At 32.7% G+C, this 17,779-nt stretch overlaps 1 protein-coding gene across 2 annotated transcripts in view; it reads left to right on the top strand.

Moving 5' to 3' along the window:
• The first annotated feature begins 939 nt into the window (after positions 1 to 939).
• Positions 940 to 17,779, top strand: part of LOC114343739 (integrin beta-PS) — a 117,507-nt gene continuing 100,667 nt past the window's right edge. For both annotated transcript variants that reach the window (XM_050648319.1, XM_050648320.1), the window contains exons 1-2: positions 940 to 1,163; positions 5,807 to 6,065. In XM_050648319.1, the coding sequence (XP_050504276.1) occupies positions 990 to 1,163; positions 5,807 to 6,065 (433 nt within the window). In that variant the 5' untranslated portion in view covers positions 940 to 989. The remainder of the gene's footprint in view (positions 1,164 to 5,806; positions 6,066 to 17,779) is intronic.

Genomic DNA, 17,779 nt, shown 5'->3' with positions numbered 1-17,779 from the left:
ATTTTTATGTAATAAAAAATACAGTTTTACAAAAGACAAAAAAACAAGAATCAACGAGGGTAGTAAAATAGCTGTTTTTACCAGACCAAAAATTATGGTATAAAACACTTGGTCACTTGAATCGTAAAGTGGTTAAGATCGTTAAAAAATATAACAGGTGGCATTAATTTTGTTGACGAACCTAACCAGATTGTCTTGTCTAGATTGTCAGACTTTTCTAGAAAGCAAGCAAACAGTGAAACCTTTTCTGACAAGGGGTAAACTGGCAAAGGATCTCTTAGGTATCGTCCACAGTGACCTGCAAGGCCCGTTTGATATGGTATCATGGGAAGGTGCTGCCTATTGTGATATGATTATTCCAGCAGGGTTTTTGGGTATTAAATAATATAATCTTAAATATAAGATTTAAGTTTTCTCAAAATTTCTCTTATGGTGGAAAATCAAACCGGGAAAACTGTAAAAGGCCTCAGGATAGATGACGCGTTTTTTCTCATCTTTTAACACTCACCATTTGATTTTTTGTAGTCGTCTTCGATATTTTGGTTTCGTTTCACTTCTTACTTAAGTCCAGCACAAGCAACTTGGCTCACAGACTCAGTCATCATTACCTTGCAGTTTTAACATTCACTTATTCTTCACGTTTTTTGTCATAAAATAATATAGTTGATAATGATTTTCTTCACTTTTGTATGTCCTAAGTTGATTTTCCCTCTTTTTAAGTATTGTATGGTTTCCGACCTTCTAAAGAAGACGGTCACTTAAGTAGAACCCAGAGCATTAATAATTTAATTTGGCGATTATTGAAGTGATGACGAACCGGTAAACATCCATGGTTCCAACTGTATTTAGCTCGATAAGTGAACATAGTATAATAAAGCATTAAGTAAAACAACAAAATTGTTATCGCTGGTAATTAAGAATTTAAAATATTTGGAAATTATTACATTTTCGTTTTTGATAAACATTTCATCTCGTATTTTTATAGTGCAATGAAGGTACCAACGATGAAGAGCTATGTACGGAACAGTTTTCTTTTACTATTAATCATCACAAGTGTGATAGCCCAATTTGCCTCAAAGTTCATTATTTCCAACCGCTGTGCACCCAAAGAAACATGTAGCGAATGTATTCAAATACCGGATTGCTCTTGGTGTTTTGACCCCGTAAGTACAGTTTTGCAATAAATACAATAAAATAAACACTACAATATTTTGTTGAGCAGGGTGTCCAGAAACTCTAGACCGAAAGACCGAAGATAATTCCCCAGATAATTTTAAGACAATTTAACCCAATTCACCTAGTCCGAAAATGCTTCCTAATAGTCATAAGAGCTAGAGCCGAAAAATCATCGTCATAAGTAATATGGAGTTTGGCATGTGAAATGTGTCAATTGTATATTGATAATTATGGCCCCTTTCAGGCTGACACCTCAGTGGATACAGGAAGTAGCAATAAGGGATGAAAGGGGAAAGTTAGTGTAGTCTTTAAAGGTTTTCACCTCCTATTTTGTTAAACCTCAATCGATTTGCATGAAAATTGGTGACTAGTTAGAGCATACCTCAAGAAATAAAAATGATTTGGTGCCAACTTGCACTTTTACCCTGGGGGTGGATACCACCCCTTCTCGGGGGCGAAAACTATTTTATTAAAAATAACCCCACAAATCGATAGAGGGACAATTATTTATAAGTAAAATTTGTTATATCATGTTATTAAAATAAATCAATACTTTTTGAGTTATTAAAGATCAATGAATTGTCTATTTAAGAGCACATGCGTGAAGTTACGGATGATAAAAAAAACATATTAATTAATTGTATGTTACTAAAATATTATTTTTATATTATTTCGATATTATAAATTTAGCAAAAGTGTATTCGAATATGTCAAATGTACCCATTATTGAACACCCCCAGTTTCTGGACATATTCAGTTTATATTGATAGAAAAAATTCAATTGAATATCGAAATAATATAAAAGTAATATTTTACTAACATACAATTAATTAATATGTTCTTTGTATCATCCGTAACTTCACGCGTATGCTCTTAAATAGACAAATCTTTGATCTTTAATAACTCAAAAAGTATTGATTTATTTTAATAACATGATATAACAAATTTTACTTAAAATTTGTCCCTCTATCGATTTGTGGGGTTATTTTTATTAAAATAGTTTTCATCCGCGGGAAGGGGTGGTATGCACCACCAGGGTAAAAGTGCAAGTTAACACCAAATCAGTTTTGTTTCTTGAGGTATGCTCTAACTAGTCACCAATTTTCATGCAAATCGATGGAGGTTTAACAAAATAGGAGGTGAAAACCTTTAATGACTGCACTATCTTTCCCCTTTTATCCCTTATTGCTACTTCCTGTATCCACTGAGGTGTCAGCCTGAAAGGGCTCATAATTGTCAATATACAATGGAAAAATTTCACAGGAAAAACTCCATATTACTTATGACGATGATTTTTCGGCTTTAGCTCTCCGTCTATAAGGAATCTAGAGCTCTTTGATGATGGTGCCTTCTAATTAGTTTTTTAAATACCTATAAAACGGTTCTATTGAAAACTGGTGCGCCTATTTATCTTCCAGTTCTAAATCATTAGGGGTAGTTTTCACCCTTAAAAAACCAAAAGCGTACAACGGCTCAATATAGAAAATTAACTGGAGGGTGAAATGAGCCTAATCCCAAATTTTTGTACAAATATCTATGCTGGACGAAAAAATTGCGAGGTTTTGCCATTTGTTCAGCTTCATTTTCTGGCCTATACAGTCTTTACATTCACGTATATCGTCGTTTCTTGTCATGAAATAATGTATTTGTTTAATTTATTAATGTTTAATTTTGATAACGATTTCCGAAGTGGAAGTCGAAACGTCAAATAAATTGAATTTCAAACTGAAATTGTGGCTTATTTCCCAAATAAAATAGTAAATTCTATAAGATACCACACGGAAATAGCTTCAGAATAATATTAAGATAAATATATTATGTTTTCTTATGTCTAAATTTTCTCTTGATTTATTCTTGGTTTCTGCTTATTTATATTCTTATTTTTTGCCTGTTCCTCATATTCAATATCTGCCAGGTGTCCCGTCGTTCTTCCTGTTTTTACTTTTATAGGAGAGTAGTCATCCTCTTCCTCCGTTTCTTCTCTCCTTCTTTTTATATACCGTAAAATGGGGTAAATAGGAACAGTGGGGTGAATAGGAACAAAACTTCACTAACCAATAAAAATAATCTTCCTAACCATATATATTACTTTCGTTGGGCTATTTAATTTTTTTCAAGTTGGCTAACGTGATATGACTTTAGGAAATTTAGGTTTGTGTTGTTGGCGTCACTGGTTCCTATGTTCTCGGCGTGAAAACAAAGTCGTTAATTTTAAGGAAATTCCTCATCCTATAAAACTTTCTCAGTAAGTTCAAAATCTCTGTCAAAATATATTGAAGAATACTCTTTTTTTGTTTATTCTAACCTTTACAACAATATAACATTATTGTATTTTGATTTATCTGTTAACTTTTTTTGTTAGCAACAAGTATTACTGTTCACGTCATGAATTTGAGATATGTGGGGTGAATAGGAACATAATATTTACTGTGTTGCCATTCACCCCGCACATTAGAAATTACTTTTTTTTTTATCTAATATCTCCATGGAGTAGGGCCAAACGAAACAATATCTCATCTAACGACAAATTATACATATTATATCGATCCACACAAATAGAATAGAAAAAACCATACCTTGCAAAACGTGTTTCTAGTGGTTAGCTATCCTCTTCAATCCAAAACAAACTTCTAACAGGGTTCTCAACCAGGCGTGGTATTAATGAACAAAATTTGACAATTATAATGGACACTAATTATCAGCATCCGGCTCGAAGGACCAAATTCGGTTTTCTGCAATCATCAGATCTGCTGTCCAAAAAGTTTAAATGTATGTCAATACGCAACAAGACCCATGAAGATTATGTGGCGCAAAATAGTTGAGGAATGGAAAACAGGACCGGGCAGGAATGGATCCACAATAGCTAAAAACAAGTTTCTTAGGCTATTAAAGAAACTGGTTAATAGTCTTTCAGAGAAAAATGCCAAATCAGAGTATAAAAAATATTTTTCATTTCAACAATATACAGGGTGTAACAAAAATACAGGTCATAAATTAAATCACATATTCTGGGAACACAAATAGTTCGAATGAACCTAACTTACCTTAGTACTAATATGCACATTAAAAAAGTTACAGCCCTTTGAAGTTACAAAATAAAAATCGATTTTTTCAAATATATCGAAAACTATTAGAGATTTTTTAACGAAAATTGACATGTGGCAATCTTATGGCAGGAACATCTTAAAGAAAAATTATAGTGAAATGTGTGCACCCCATAAAAGTTTTATGGGGGTTTTGTTCCCTTAAACCCCCCCAAACTTTTGTGTACGTTCCAATTAAATTATTAATAATTAATCATAATTAAATTATTATTGTGGTACCATTAGTTAAATTCAATATTTTTAAAACTTTTTTGGCTCTTAGTATTTTTTCAGTCAGGCAGTTTTTATCGAGTTGCGGCTTCTTTTTTAATACGTTTACATAATAATTTTTTGAGGGTTTTGTTCCTTTAAACCCCCGAAATGTTTGTGTACGTTCCAATTAAACTATTACTGCGATACCATTAGCTAAACACAGTGTTTTTAAAACTTTTTTTGCTCTTTGTATTTTTACTATAAGGCACCTTTTATCGAGATGTGGCTTCTTTTTTAATATGGTTCAAAATATACCTAAAAATGTAAATTATAAATAAATTTTCATATTATTACAAGTCTCCATAATCGTACTTAACCATATACAAATATGTGGTGGATTTGACAAATATTCAAAATATCTCGATAAAAACTCGACTTTTCGAAAAAGTACTAAGAGGCAAAAAAGTTTTTAAAATATTGTGTTCAACTAATGGTACTACAATAATAATTAAATTGGAACGTACACAAAAGTTTGGGGGGGGGGTTTAAAGGAACAAAATCCCCATAAAACTTTTATGGGATGTCTAAAATTCACTATAATTTTTTCTTAAGATACTACTGCCATAAGAATGCCACATGTCCATTTTCAATAAAATATCATAAATAGTTTTCGATATATTGGAAAAAATCGATTTTTATTTTGTAACTTCAAAGGGCTGTAACTTTTTTTATGTGCACATTTGTACTAAGGTAAGTTAGGTTTAATCGAACTATTTTTGGTCCCAGAATATGTGATTAAATTTATGACCTGTATTTTTGTTACACCCTGTATTTTTCCAACAATACAAACTTTATATTTATATGTGTATGTTACTTTAGACCTTAGACACCTTTTACCTGTTTCTATGGACCCTACAAATGTACGAATAGGAACACAATAGTTTTTAATACAGGTGTTCCCATTCACCCCGCTTGGTGGGGTGAATAAGAACACCAGGTTTTTATTTTTTTGTGATTAAAGTATTAACTTTAAAAATTTTTAACATCTAAATATCAAAAGAGGAAGGTAAGACCCAAATAACAATGCATAAGTTTTATGTTTGCAACATGTGTTAGTGCCATTTTTTTCAGTTGAAAGTTGAAAACAGTTCCTATTCACCCCATTTTACGGTACCTACTTACTCATTATTGCTATCTCCGTATCTGGTATTCCTCTAGGCTCTAGGTTATTTAGTTTTAATTATAGTTCCACTGCTTTAGTTTTATCTTCTGCCTTCCAAAATACTTTTTTCAGAAAACAAATTTGTATGTCGTTTCTTTCTGTTTCATTTTAGAACTTTGGTAATGGACCTCGCTGCTTCGATGCAGAAATACAGTTCCCCCAACATAAAAAGTGTCCCGAAGAATTCGTATTTTTTCCGGAAAATATACAAAATGTTGTGACCAATCTAGAGTTAACAAAAGCTCGTAAATGGGACACCGATGGTGATGAAACGATCACGGAAGGAGTTGTAGGAAGCTATAAAACTGGTGGTACCAGAGATCAGATGGTACAAGTCGCACCTCAAAGAATACGTTTGAAGTTGCGGCCTGGTGAGTAAGACTTCTTATAAGATATTTGAATACATACAAATTTTATGATAAAATAATTAAAACTATAGAGATCTTAATCAAAGAAAGTGTGACTAATGTAAAATAATAATTAAATACAGAAAGTGCTGGAACGAAAACTTGAAGCAACAGAAATGGATTTTTGGAGGCGCTCAGCAGGAAAATCAAGATTAGAAAGGGTAACCAACAACAGAATTAGGGAAATAATGAATGTAAAACACATAATAGTAGATGACATTAGTACCAAACAGCTTAGATGGTATGGACACGTACAAAGAATGTCCGAAGAACGACTCCCGAAACAAATCCTAACGTGGACCCCTCATGGTAGACGAAAAAGAGGAAAACCCCGCCTTAGTTGGAGAGAAGGCATAAATCGAGAAATGAGAGAAAGAGAATTGGATGAAGACCTTTGGATGGACCGAAGTGAATGGCGACTAGGCATCGGAAGACGTAGGAGAACGTTTTAAAACCGACATATATGTATATATATATATATATATATATATATATATATATATATATATTTAAAAACATAAGATGTAGATCTTTGAAACACACTCAGTGATCAAAAGATCCAAGGCTAATGGTTTAACGACCACTCGTACGAAATCAAACAGATGAAATAGAGAATGTGGAAAAATCCCCTTACGAACAATTCACACATCCACCATTTCGGGCTGGGAAAAATTTTTCGAATAGAATCAAAGATCCAAAGAGGGCGAAACACATTTCTAAGAACTGGTGTTTGGATCTTTGATTCTATTCGAAAAATTTTTCCCAGCCCGAAATGGTGGATGTGTGAATTGTTCGTAAGGGGATTTTTCCACATTCTCTATTTCATCTGTTTGATTTCGTACGAGTAGTCGTTAAACCATTAGCCTTGGATCTTTTGATCACTGAGTGTGTTTCAAAGATCTACATCTTATGTTTTTAAACATATATTTTACTTACTTTAAGTAATTAGGGAATTAAAACTTGAGACTGTCATTGTCGGATTTGCCGTAGATTTACGCACCTTCTATGTCTAGGTTTCGAATGTTGTTTTTTGATTGGAATGTGTCTAAAGATATTCAACCTCCCATCTTTACCGATGAGCCCAGAGAGGTTGAAGAGGGCGAAACACATTTCTAAGAACTGGTGTTTGGATCTTTGATTCTATTCGAAAAATTTTTCCCAGCCCGAAATGGTGGATGTGTGAATTGTTTGTAAGGGGATTTTTCCACATTATATATATATATATATATATATATATATATATATATATATATATATATATATATATATATATATATATATATATATATATATATGACTAGGAGAGATGAGAGTACTCAGAAGAATTATTACCAGAAACACCCTGAGAGACCGAACAAGGAGTGACTAGATTAGAATAATGGTAGGGGATCCCAAGCGGGTATTTTTGCAGTTACTCGAGCACGTCATAAAATCACATGAGGAGAAACGTTGTACCCTGTAAATGTAGTTCTACCATATACAGGGTGTCCAGAAATTCTACTGACAAACGAAGATAGGAGATTCCTTAGATAATTATAAGATATTTTAACCCAATTCACGTAGTCCAAAAATGCTTCGTAAGGGAGCTAGAGCTCTTTGAAGATGGCGTCTTGTAACTAGTTTTTCTTAAATAACCCAAGAACACTTCTATTGAGAAAAACAAAAATTGGTACACATATTTATATTCCAGAGATAAGGCGATTACATATATTGCGAATTTCTAGCACCGCCCATAGGCGTCCGTTTTGGGTAGGGCAAGCGTTATTTTGTCGCATAACTTTTTTATCTTTAATTTTTAAGCATTATTGACTCTGGATTATTAAATTGTGAGGTATTTTACAACTAAAAGGTACTCTTGTTTTAAGTCGATAGAATACACCGTTTTCTAGAAAAATCGATTTAAAAATTTTTCTTTTTTTGAATTTCCAAAAAAAATTTCAAAAAAAACTATTTAGAAATCCGAAAACTGGTACGTTTATTTATATTTCAGAGATGAATCGATTTCATTAATTGCGAATTTCTAGTACGGGTCATATGCGTCCATTTTTGGTAGGTCGACGGTTATGTTATCGCATAACATTTTTGTCTTTAATTTCTAAGCATTTTTGCTAAAAATATTTTCAATTTTTTTTTCAAATTCAAAAACCAAAAATTTTCAAATCAATTTTTCTAAAAAACCGTGTGTCCTACCGACTTAAAGCAAGAGTACCTTTTAGTACTAGAATACCTCACAATTTATTAATCCAGTGTCAAAAATGCTTAAAAGTTAAAGACAAAAAAGTTATGTGATAAAATAACCGTTGCCCTACCCAAAACGGACGCCTATGATCGATACTACAAATTTGCAAAGGATGAAATTGATTTATCTCTGGAAGATAAATATACGCACCGATTTTCGTTTTTCTAAATTGAACCGTTCTGGAGGTATTTAGGAAAAACTAATTACAAGACGCCATTTTCAAAGAGCTCTAGCTCCCTTAGGAAGCATTTTCGGACTAGGTGAATTGAGCAAAATTGTCTTAAAATTATCTGAAAAATCTCCTGTCTCCGTTTGTCGGTAGAGTTTCTGGACACTCTGTATATGAATGCCTTAATACAGGGGAGTTCGTTACGGGGGGTCCAAAAAAAATCTATCCTTAGAAAAACTCGAAATGGTCAGATTAAGATAAGGAAAGTTAAGTACATGCAGAACAGTGTATATTTCAATAAGCTGACGATTTGAGCGGGGCGTAAGAAAATGGGTGAGTCACAGTTTTACAAAAAAAATCGAATATTTCGCGAAATGAATGTCAGATCAAAAAACTGAAAAAAGTGTTTAATATTTTTCAAAAATCTATCGAGTGATACCAAACACGACCCAACGTACGTTTTCAATATTTATTAAAAATCTTTCGAATGACATCAAACACGACCACCCACGGAAGTGGGGCAGGGTGTAACTTTAAAATCTTAAATAGGAGTCCCCATTTTTTTATTGCAGATTTGGATTCCTTAGGTACGTAAAAATAAGTAACTTTTATTCGAGACATTTTTATGAATCATGGATAGATGGCGCTATAATAGACAAAAACGATTGTTGGAAATGGAAAATTAAATTAAAAAATGGAGAGTCTCCACTAATATGGATTTAAATTAACTTTTTAACAATCTTCACAACCCAATAGGTCCCCATAACGCTCGAGTAACTGCAAATTTAGCATACTTGCCTATAAAATTTAATGTACAAATTATAAAATAGTAGACACTAAACGGAAAAAAAATAATGGAACATAGTGGAGTCACTGAAGGTTGTCACCTCCGATTTCGTTGAACCTTCATCGATTTTCATGAAAATTGGTGAGTAGTTAGAAGATACTTCAAGGAACAAAGGTGACATGATGCCAACTTGCGCTTTTACCTTGGGGGTGGATGCCACGCCTTTTAGGGGGTGAATTTTTTTTTATTAAAAATAATACCAGAAATCGATATAGGGGCAACTTCTAAGCAAAATTTGTTATATAAAGTTATTAACATAAATAAATACTTTTTGAGTTATTAAATATCAAAGATTTTATTTTTTCTTAAAAGAAATCCATGTTTTAAAGCTGTTTTTCACGTATTACTCAAAAACTATAACCTTTTGTAAAAAAGCTATAATTACCAAAATTAAAGACAATAAAAAATTTAATACCCTCCCCACTTAAAGAACTAAACTAATGTTATTTCAAAGTGAGTTATGGGTAATTGAATATATATTTTTTTCGACGAGTACTCAAATCTAAGTCTTCAAGCTTACATAACGGGAAACGATGCATTTTATATAATATACTTGGTAAGCACATGCCAAAGTACTTCGTAATACCTATCAAATGAGCTCCAGTAGAAGTCAATAGCATCAAAATTAAGCAAGTTATGATAAAAATAAGAGAACCCTTTCGATTTTTTTAGGAAAAAGTGAAAAATAAAACATACGCCATTTCCACAAAAATTAAAATTTTTAGTAATCCTCACAAGAATTTCTTTAGGTTAACATAGTTAATGATTTCAACAATTTTGACCGGTTTAGAATGCATATTTTTGAAAAAACATATACTTAATTTAAAAAATCAGAATTTTTAAAATTATCGTACTTTTATCGTATTTAAAATTTTCTTTTGATAATAACTTTTCCAAAAATACTCAATATACGTAAAAAATCATATATAACTAAATTTTAGTTTTTTCTGTTCCAAATACTTTATCCATTTTATTATTTCCGTAGAGTAAAAAATAACCGAGATAGAAACGTTTAATATTTCAATTTTGCTGCGAGAACCATGTAACCTGAGCCATTTAACCTTTTATTTTAAAAAAAGTAAGAGGTTTAAAAGACTAATTTTGACGTTTTTTAATAGCACTTGGAATCAAATTCTAATTAGTTTTTAGGTGAACCTTATATCTTAAAAATTATTGGAGGTGTTTACAAAAAAACAATAATATTTTTTGGAAAATTTTTTAAAAGATACATTTTGAAACATTTTTGGTGCATAAATTTTAATGCTATCAACTTGTTAGAGGGCTTGTTTGATAGATATTTCTATGAACTTTGACAAATGTTTAATAAGTTTATGTTATAAAATGCACCATTTTCCCGGTATTTAAGCTTGAATACTTAGATTTGGGTACTCGACGAAAGAAATATACATTCAATTACCTATAACTCACTTTTAGTTAACATTGAAAGGTTTTTCTAGTAAGGAGTTTATTTGATTTTTTATTAGCCTCAATTGTGATGATGATAACTTTTTTGCAAAAACTTATAGTTTTTGAGTTATTTATGAAAAACGGTTAAACATACATTTTTCTCACGAAAAATTAAAATTTTGATCTTTAATAACTCAAAAAGTTTTGATTTATTTTAATAAATTTATATAACAAATTTTTCTTATAATTTGTCCCTCTATCGAATTTTGGGGTTATTTTTAATAAAATAATTTTCACCCTCGAGGAGGGGTGCCATCCACCCCCAGGGTAAAAGCGCAAGTTAGCATCATGTCACCTTTGTTCCTTGAGATATCCTCTAACCACTCACCAATTTTCATGCAAATCGATGGAGGTTCAACGAAATCGGAGATAATAGCTCATATCCACCTTCAGTGACTGCACTAACAGTCATATCAGTAGAATGACGGAAACAAAAGTCATTAAAATATCAAGGGATCAATCACCAAGTGGTAAAAGTAGAAGAAGTATCGGCCGGCCGCGCAAAAGATGAAGTGACAATCTTTCATAAGGGCAACAACCCACTAATGAACAAGTGAGAAGAAAAGAACTTTTGAACAAAGTTATATGAATAATAAAAGTAGAATGTTGTGAAAATATGTGTGTATGTACTTTTTCAATAACAAATTTTATCAGCTTTATATTTCGATAATTCTTTAGAGGGAGGTCAGAAGGTGAATTTTTTATTATCAAAATATTCGATAGTACACTGTAATTAGTTATTTATTAAATACGATTAAGATTTATAATTACAGTGGAACCTCGATAAGTCGGCCCCCGATAACCCGGAAGTCCGGCTAACCCGGACCGATTTTCATCAGACAAACATTTCAATAATAAAAATGCATGTATTATGTTAAAACATTTTATCTGTAGCCTCTTCTGGAATGTCTTAAAAATATCGAGTTTCATTGATAAAACTTCGCTGTGACCAGAATATAATATTTGAGAGATAATGGGTATTTGTGTAATTTGAACTATACGATAGTAAAAATGACTCATGGCACACGGCTGCGGCGGCAGAGCGACGTTCATTATCTCGGGCTATCGCAAACAACAGGCACCTGTTATTCTTTTATTTATTTCCAACTGTCTTTTAAAAAATTCTTACAACGGTCTTTTAAACAATGAAAGAGCCACTGTTCTTAAATAACATAACATCGTTCCGATTGGCACAACCGAAACTGACTGAGTTTTTTTATCTAGAAATGAACAATACTCTATACTCTATACTATCTATACTATACTCTATACAACTATAGGTAAGTTAGATGTGTACTGTGCATATATATTTCATGTTATTTTAATTATAACGGACTTTATCTATAAGTATACCGCATTTTATTAATTTTTACCATGCTCTCTGGCTAATCCGGATTTTCGATAACCAGGATCGGCCGCGGTCCCGATTAATCCGAGTTATCGAGGTTACACTGTACTTACTTGTGGAGTAGTAATAAAACAAAGGCAACTAAAAGAAACGTTTATCACGCTCTGATTCAGCCATAATTGACATATCGTGGGTATACTGCAAAAACTGACCAAGTCAATTTTTATCGATTTTTAGTTTATGTGACCAAGTCACTGCAAAGAACTAACCGAATACCTGAAAAAATTCTTAAGGCAAAATTATAAGGTTTGATGCCGCAACACACATAACATACAAATGTCTATGTCTGGGTATGCGTATCAACAGACTGGAAGAAATGAACATGTTGACTTGGTCACTTTTGCATGACATATGATTCATATTTTATTCATGTCAACATTAAACTGCGACAATTGGATATTATGACTTGGTCACTTTTGTATGTTTTAGTTTTATCTAAAAAATAGATATTAAGTTTATCTTTCATTTTATCGTATAAAACAGCATTTTTAAATATTGTGCAGCAAAATTTTTTAGAATCTGGGCATTCTTACATGGAAGTAGATTACATGCACAGTGCCATAGAAAATGCTAAAAATAATGTTCCAGTATAGGTACACTATGCATGATTAGTTACACATTTTTAGACTGGCCGAAACAAAAAAAGTGATGCATATAGCGGAATTAGGGTACAACGGGAATACAGGAATTAGGGTACAACGCTTTTCTTGATATAAATACTCTAGCTGCTAATGTAAAAAAAATTATTACCTAACGTATGTAGTTTTTAATTAAATTATTTCTTTGACACCAGGAGGTCGCCAGAATATTTCAACCTCTAAAGGGGTCGCAAAATCAAAAAGATTGAAAAACGCTGCTTTACAGCATTTAAATAATAATGGACCTGAATTGAGACTCTTCACTCCAAAGAACAAATTGAAAATTATGAACGCGTTCTTTAGACACATACACATATTCAAATATATTGGCATTAAAATCTCCCATAGTGATGAGCACTTCCTGTCTTGGAATTTTCTGTATGATTCTGTTCATTTTCTTCAAAAACTCTATTACTTCTTTACAAGGTAGTACACTAGAAGTACAAATAGTAATGGTGATCGCCAACCTTAGAAAGAAGACGGCGCCTTAAGTAGAAGAAGAACATGTCTTATGAGGACCAATTATCAAGAACCATCTCCCGACTATGACGCTCAATCTGGTCGTTCCGATAAAAGGTGCTACCTCTGTAACTCCCCTAGTAGAGTTGTAGGACTCCTCTGGCAAAGAGGAGCAAATTTGGAGCAAAGTCTAATTCTGGTCCGGGTTCAGGTTTGTGGAATTACTGTAAAACTCAGGACATCAATCATAGTACGTTCTTTAACGGTAAAATATTGCAAAACCTCTAAATTTTAAAGAACTGCTTGGATTGACATGAAATTTGGCATACACGCTAATAAGTCAAAGAAAAAAAGTGATATTGTGCCGATGATAGCTTTTGCCCTGGGGGTGAATTTCACCCCTTCTCGGGGGTGAAAAAATATATGTGCAAAATAAGTTCGGCATTTGATAAACTGACTAATTCTAAGCAACTTTTGTTCTATAGAGTTTTTTCACCAAGTCAATACTTTTCGAGTTATTTGCGAGTGAATTTGTTCATTTTTAAACAAAATAAGCACGTTTTTAGATGGTTTTTCGCAAATAACTTAAAAAGTAAGTATTTTGTCGAAATATTCTTAATAAATATATACCTAGTTTATAAAAAAATGAAAAAAATGGTGCATATACTAAGTCTGTAGACCCAGTACAAGCAAAGTTGTAGCTAATGAAAAGTTGGTTCTTATTCGTCAAATTCCAAATCGAATGTTTCATCGAGAAATAACCAAAAAACGGAACACTTTTCGGGGAACATTCATTTCAACTTTTTTAAAGTGTTTAAAAAAGGTTTATTTTTGTTTTTTTAAAAAGTTTCTAACCTTAAAAGTAAGTGAGTTGTTGCAAAATATTGTTGGTACCTTTTATTTTTTGGTAAAAAGAATCCCGAAAAGCACCCCCTAATTAGCATATCAAATAAAATTAATCGTAACCGCTTCACATGTTACTTTGCTTATTTATTCTTTATACGATCTGTAAGTCTCAGTCAGGGCCGGCGATAACGGGCCTGCAAGGGATGCACTGCAGGCGGGCGCCCCTATTAAGGGGGCGTCAAAATGAGCTTTTTTTGCTGGTGCGATACAAAATATTAATTTAAAAGAAACCAAAGGGCGCCTATGCTAAATTTGCAGGCGGGCGCCTTATACCCTAGCACCGGTACTGAGTCTCAGCGGTTAAAAGTGCTTATTTTTGAAAAGGCTGTAGTTAAAATTACTTGAACGAGTCACTAATCCCGAGTGTATGCAAACTTTGAACAGCCATAGCATAACCGATTTTTGTCTAACAGGTAAACAAAAACTTCAAAATATTTAGAAAAGCATTTTACATTTTATTACTTCTTGAGATTTTTGGTATTACTAATAATTTTTAAGTTATTTTGAAAAAGAGCATTTTTTTTCAAAATTAAAAATTTTATTTTAAAACCATTTTTTTTTTCAAAATAAGCACGTTGAATCGATGAAACTTACAGACCATATAGACACAACATAAATAAAGCAATATGTGAAGCGGTAAGCATTAATTCTATTTAAGTTTTTAATAGGGGGTGATTTTCCAGATTTTTTTATGCCAAATCAAAACGGACCAACTGTATTTTGAGCGTAACTTGCTCACATATATATACATTAGCACTTCGAGCCAAGCAGGCTCATGGCTTGGTTTACAATCTTCCTCCATTCTTGCTTGTTCTTCGCTTTTTCTTTCCAATTGGTTGCATTGACATACCTCAGGTCATCATTAACTTCATGGCTCCATCTGGTCCTAGGTCTTCCTTTTCTCTTTTTACCACCTATTGTAGCGCTTAACATGATTTTAGGCATTCTAACTTGGGCCATTCTTTGGACATGTCCTAACCATCTAAGTCTTTGTGATCTTACAACTGCAATTTTATTAGGCTCCTTATACAATTCTTCTAACTCCTTGTTTGTTCTTCGTGTCCACTGATTGTTGATTATTTTCCCCCAAATATCCTTCTAAGTATTTTTCTTTCCCATACTTGTAACATTGATTGCTCGGTTTTTGTCATAGTCCAGGTTTCTGAGGCATACGTAACTATTGGTCGTATCACAGTTTTATACGTTCTTAATTTAGCTGCTTTGGATATATTTTTGCTTCTGAGTATTCTATTGAGTGCATACATGCAACGATTCCCTGACATTAGTCTTTTGTGTATTTCATCCCGGATATTTGGTTTACTAGAAAATAAGGTCCCCAAATATTCAAATCTCTCTACCTTTTCAAATTTATACATTGTTCCTTCATTCGTTGTTATCATTAAATATTGCCCTTGTTCGAATTTTTTGTCGGTCCATTCCATGTACTTAGTTTTTGTTTCATTTATATAAAGTCCTTTTTCTCGAGCTGTCTTTTCTAGTCGTTCTACTACCTCTTTTAATTGTTCCTTGCTTCTGGATAGAATTACTATATCATCCGCGAATGCCAAACATTGATGTTTTTTATGATATATATGTCCTGATCTGTTAATATTAGCCTCTTTTATTATCATTTCCAATACTACATTAAATAGCAGTGATGACAATGGATCCCCTTGTCGTACTCCTTTTTTCACTTCGAAATGTTCTGTTATTTAGTTTGTTATTTACTTTTACTTTATTTTCTGTTTTCGTAAGTGTAAGCTTTATCATTCTTATTATTTTTGGTGAAACTTCTAGATTTTTTAATGCTTTATATATTTCTTTTCTTTTTATTCTATCAAAAGCTTGCTTAAAATCTAAGAAGATTGCCATTGTTGGTTTATTATATTCATAGCTCTCAGCTTGTATTTCTCTTAAAGTAAAGATGTTGTCTATAGTACTTCTCCCTTTTCTAAAGCCACACTGGTATTCACCTATGCTATTGTTAAGACTTCTTGCTAGCTCGTTTTTGATGTGGACTGCTAATATCTTATATATTACATTTAATAGTGCCACGCCCCTATAATTTTGACATTCTGCTTTGTCCCCCTTTTTATAAAGAGGACATATCACTGCTTGCTTCCACTCCATTGGTAGTTCTTCCTTTTCCCATATGTTTTTTACAGTGTTGCCAATCGGCGGATAATTATCCGATTTGCGTACCTTTTTGAGAGTTGTCGTATCTTCTTCGTATCTTTAAATAAATCGGATATTTACGGATATTTTTCAGTGTATCTACCATCGACTAAAACTTTTTCATCCATATATTCCCAACACCAACAACACATTAATTTTGTTTGGTTGCACCCAAATTTTTATAAATAGCCTATACTGAATGAATGTTAGTGACATCCGATACTTTTCATCTTTTGACAAAAGGGACATGTGCCGATTCTTTTGTTTAGAATTTAAATGCACAAGTGCATCCACTTAAGGCATACTAATCCAATTCAAAATTTCAGAAACTGTCTGCCGTCCGATGTTATTTATGAGTTTTTAGTTTTTAGTCTTTAATAGGGTGATGCGAAAAAAGTCAAGTTGATAATTCCGTATCGCTATAGAGCGGAAAAGTTGCGATTGGTAATTACAAGAAAAACAAAAAAAAGAATTATTTAAATCGGACTTTATCTTCCGATCCCGCAACGGGCCTAAAAATTATGAAAAAAATGAAATTTTACCTTTTTTTCAAAAATTTTTATTCATCCTTCGAGTACGTTTTATTTATTGCTATAGTAAAATTTATTTACAATTTGCATGGTTGAGTACTAAAAAAAATGTTTTACGCATTTAACGGATATTTTCCGATCCCGCAAGGTCAATCAAAATCTATAAAAATTTGAAATTTTTGATGATTTTGATAAATTAAAAAACGTTAAGTTATCTCATATTTCTGTTACATTGTGAAGCTCTTCGCTTGTTTAGATATTGTATGACAATATTTAGACAACCCAGATCTCAAAACGAGGGAGTGGTTGGCACTTCTAGCTCCACACGCACCCTTCTCTCCAACCAACCAATGAGTGTGTGTTTTTTACGTTATTTACATATGTACATTTCTTTTCCATCTGTTTGTGTCCAGCTCTCAAACACCAACTTTGCATTGTGATTTCTTGGTAAAATCTGGCAGCATGGACCTTGATTTAAGTGTTGTCCTGATGCATCCATCTCTTGATTGAAGCCCACATACATTAGCATTGGACAATGCTTCCGTGGCTAACTTTAGACACCGCTCATCAGCTGGCTTGTGGCAGGGGTAGTTTTGAACATTCCAGTCTGACATGTCGCCTGATGTAATACAAGAAGTTATATCTTCATTTGAAACTCTTCGAGGAAGTGGTGGAGAAGATTGTTTTGCAACATTCCAGTCTATTATTTTAGTTTAGTCCTGTGCTTCAAAATTTCAAGTAGTAGGGAGAAAGGAAACACATTAGAGAGCTAGGGCCAAGGAGAGTGTTAAAAGACGGGCAGACTAAAGCCAAGGGCAAAAGTATTAGAAATTTCATTCC

Source organism: Diabrotica virgifera, chromosome 4 (genome assembly GCF_917563875.1).
Source record: "Diabrotica virgifera virgifera chromosome 4, PGI_DIABVI_V3a".
NCBI lineage: Eukaryota > Metazoa > Arthropoda > Insecta > Coleoptera > Chrysomelidae > Diabrotica > Diabrotica virgifera.
The sequence above is the reverse complement of the archived record's forward strand: the minus strand, read 5'-3'. Positions and strand labels throughout refer to the sequence as shown.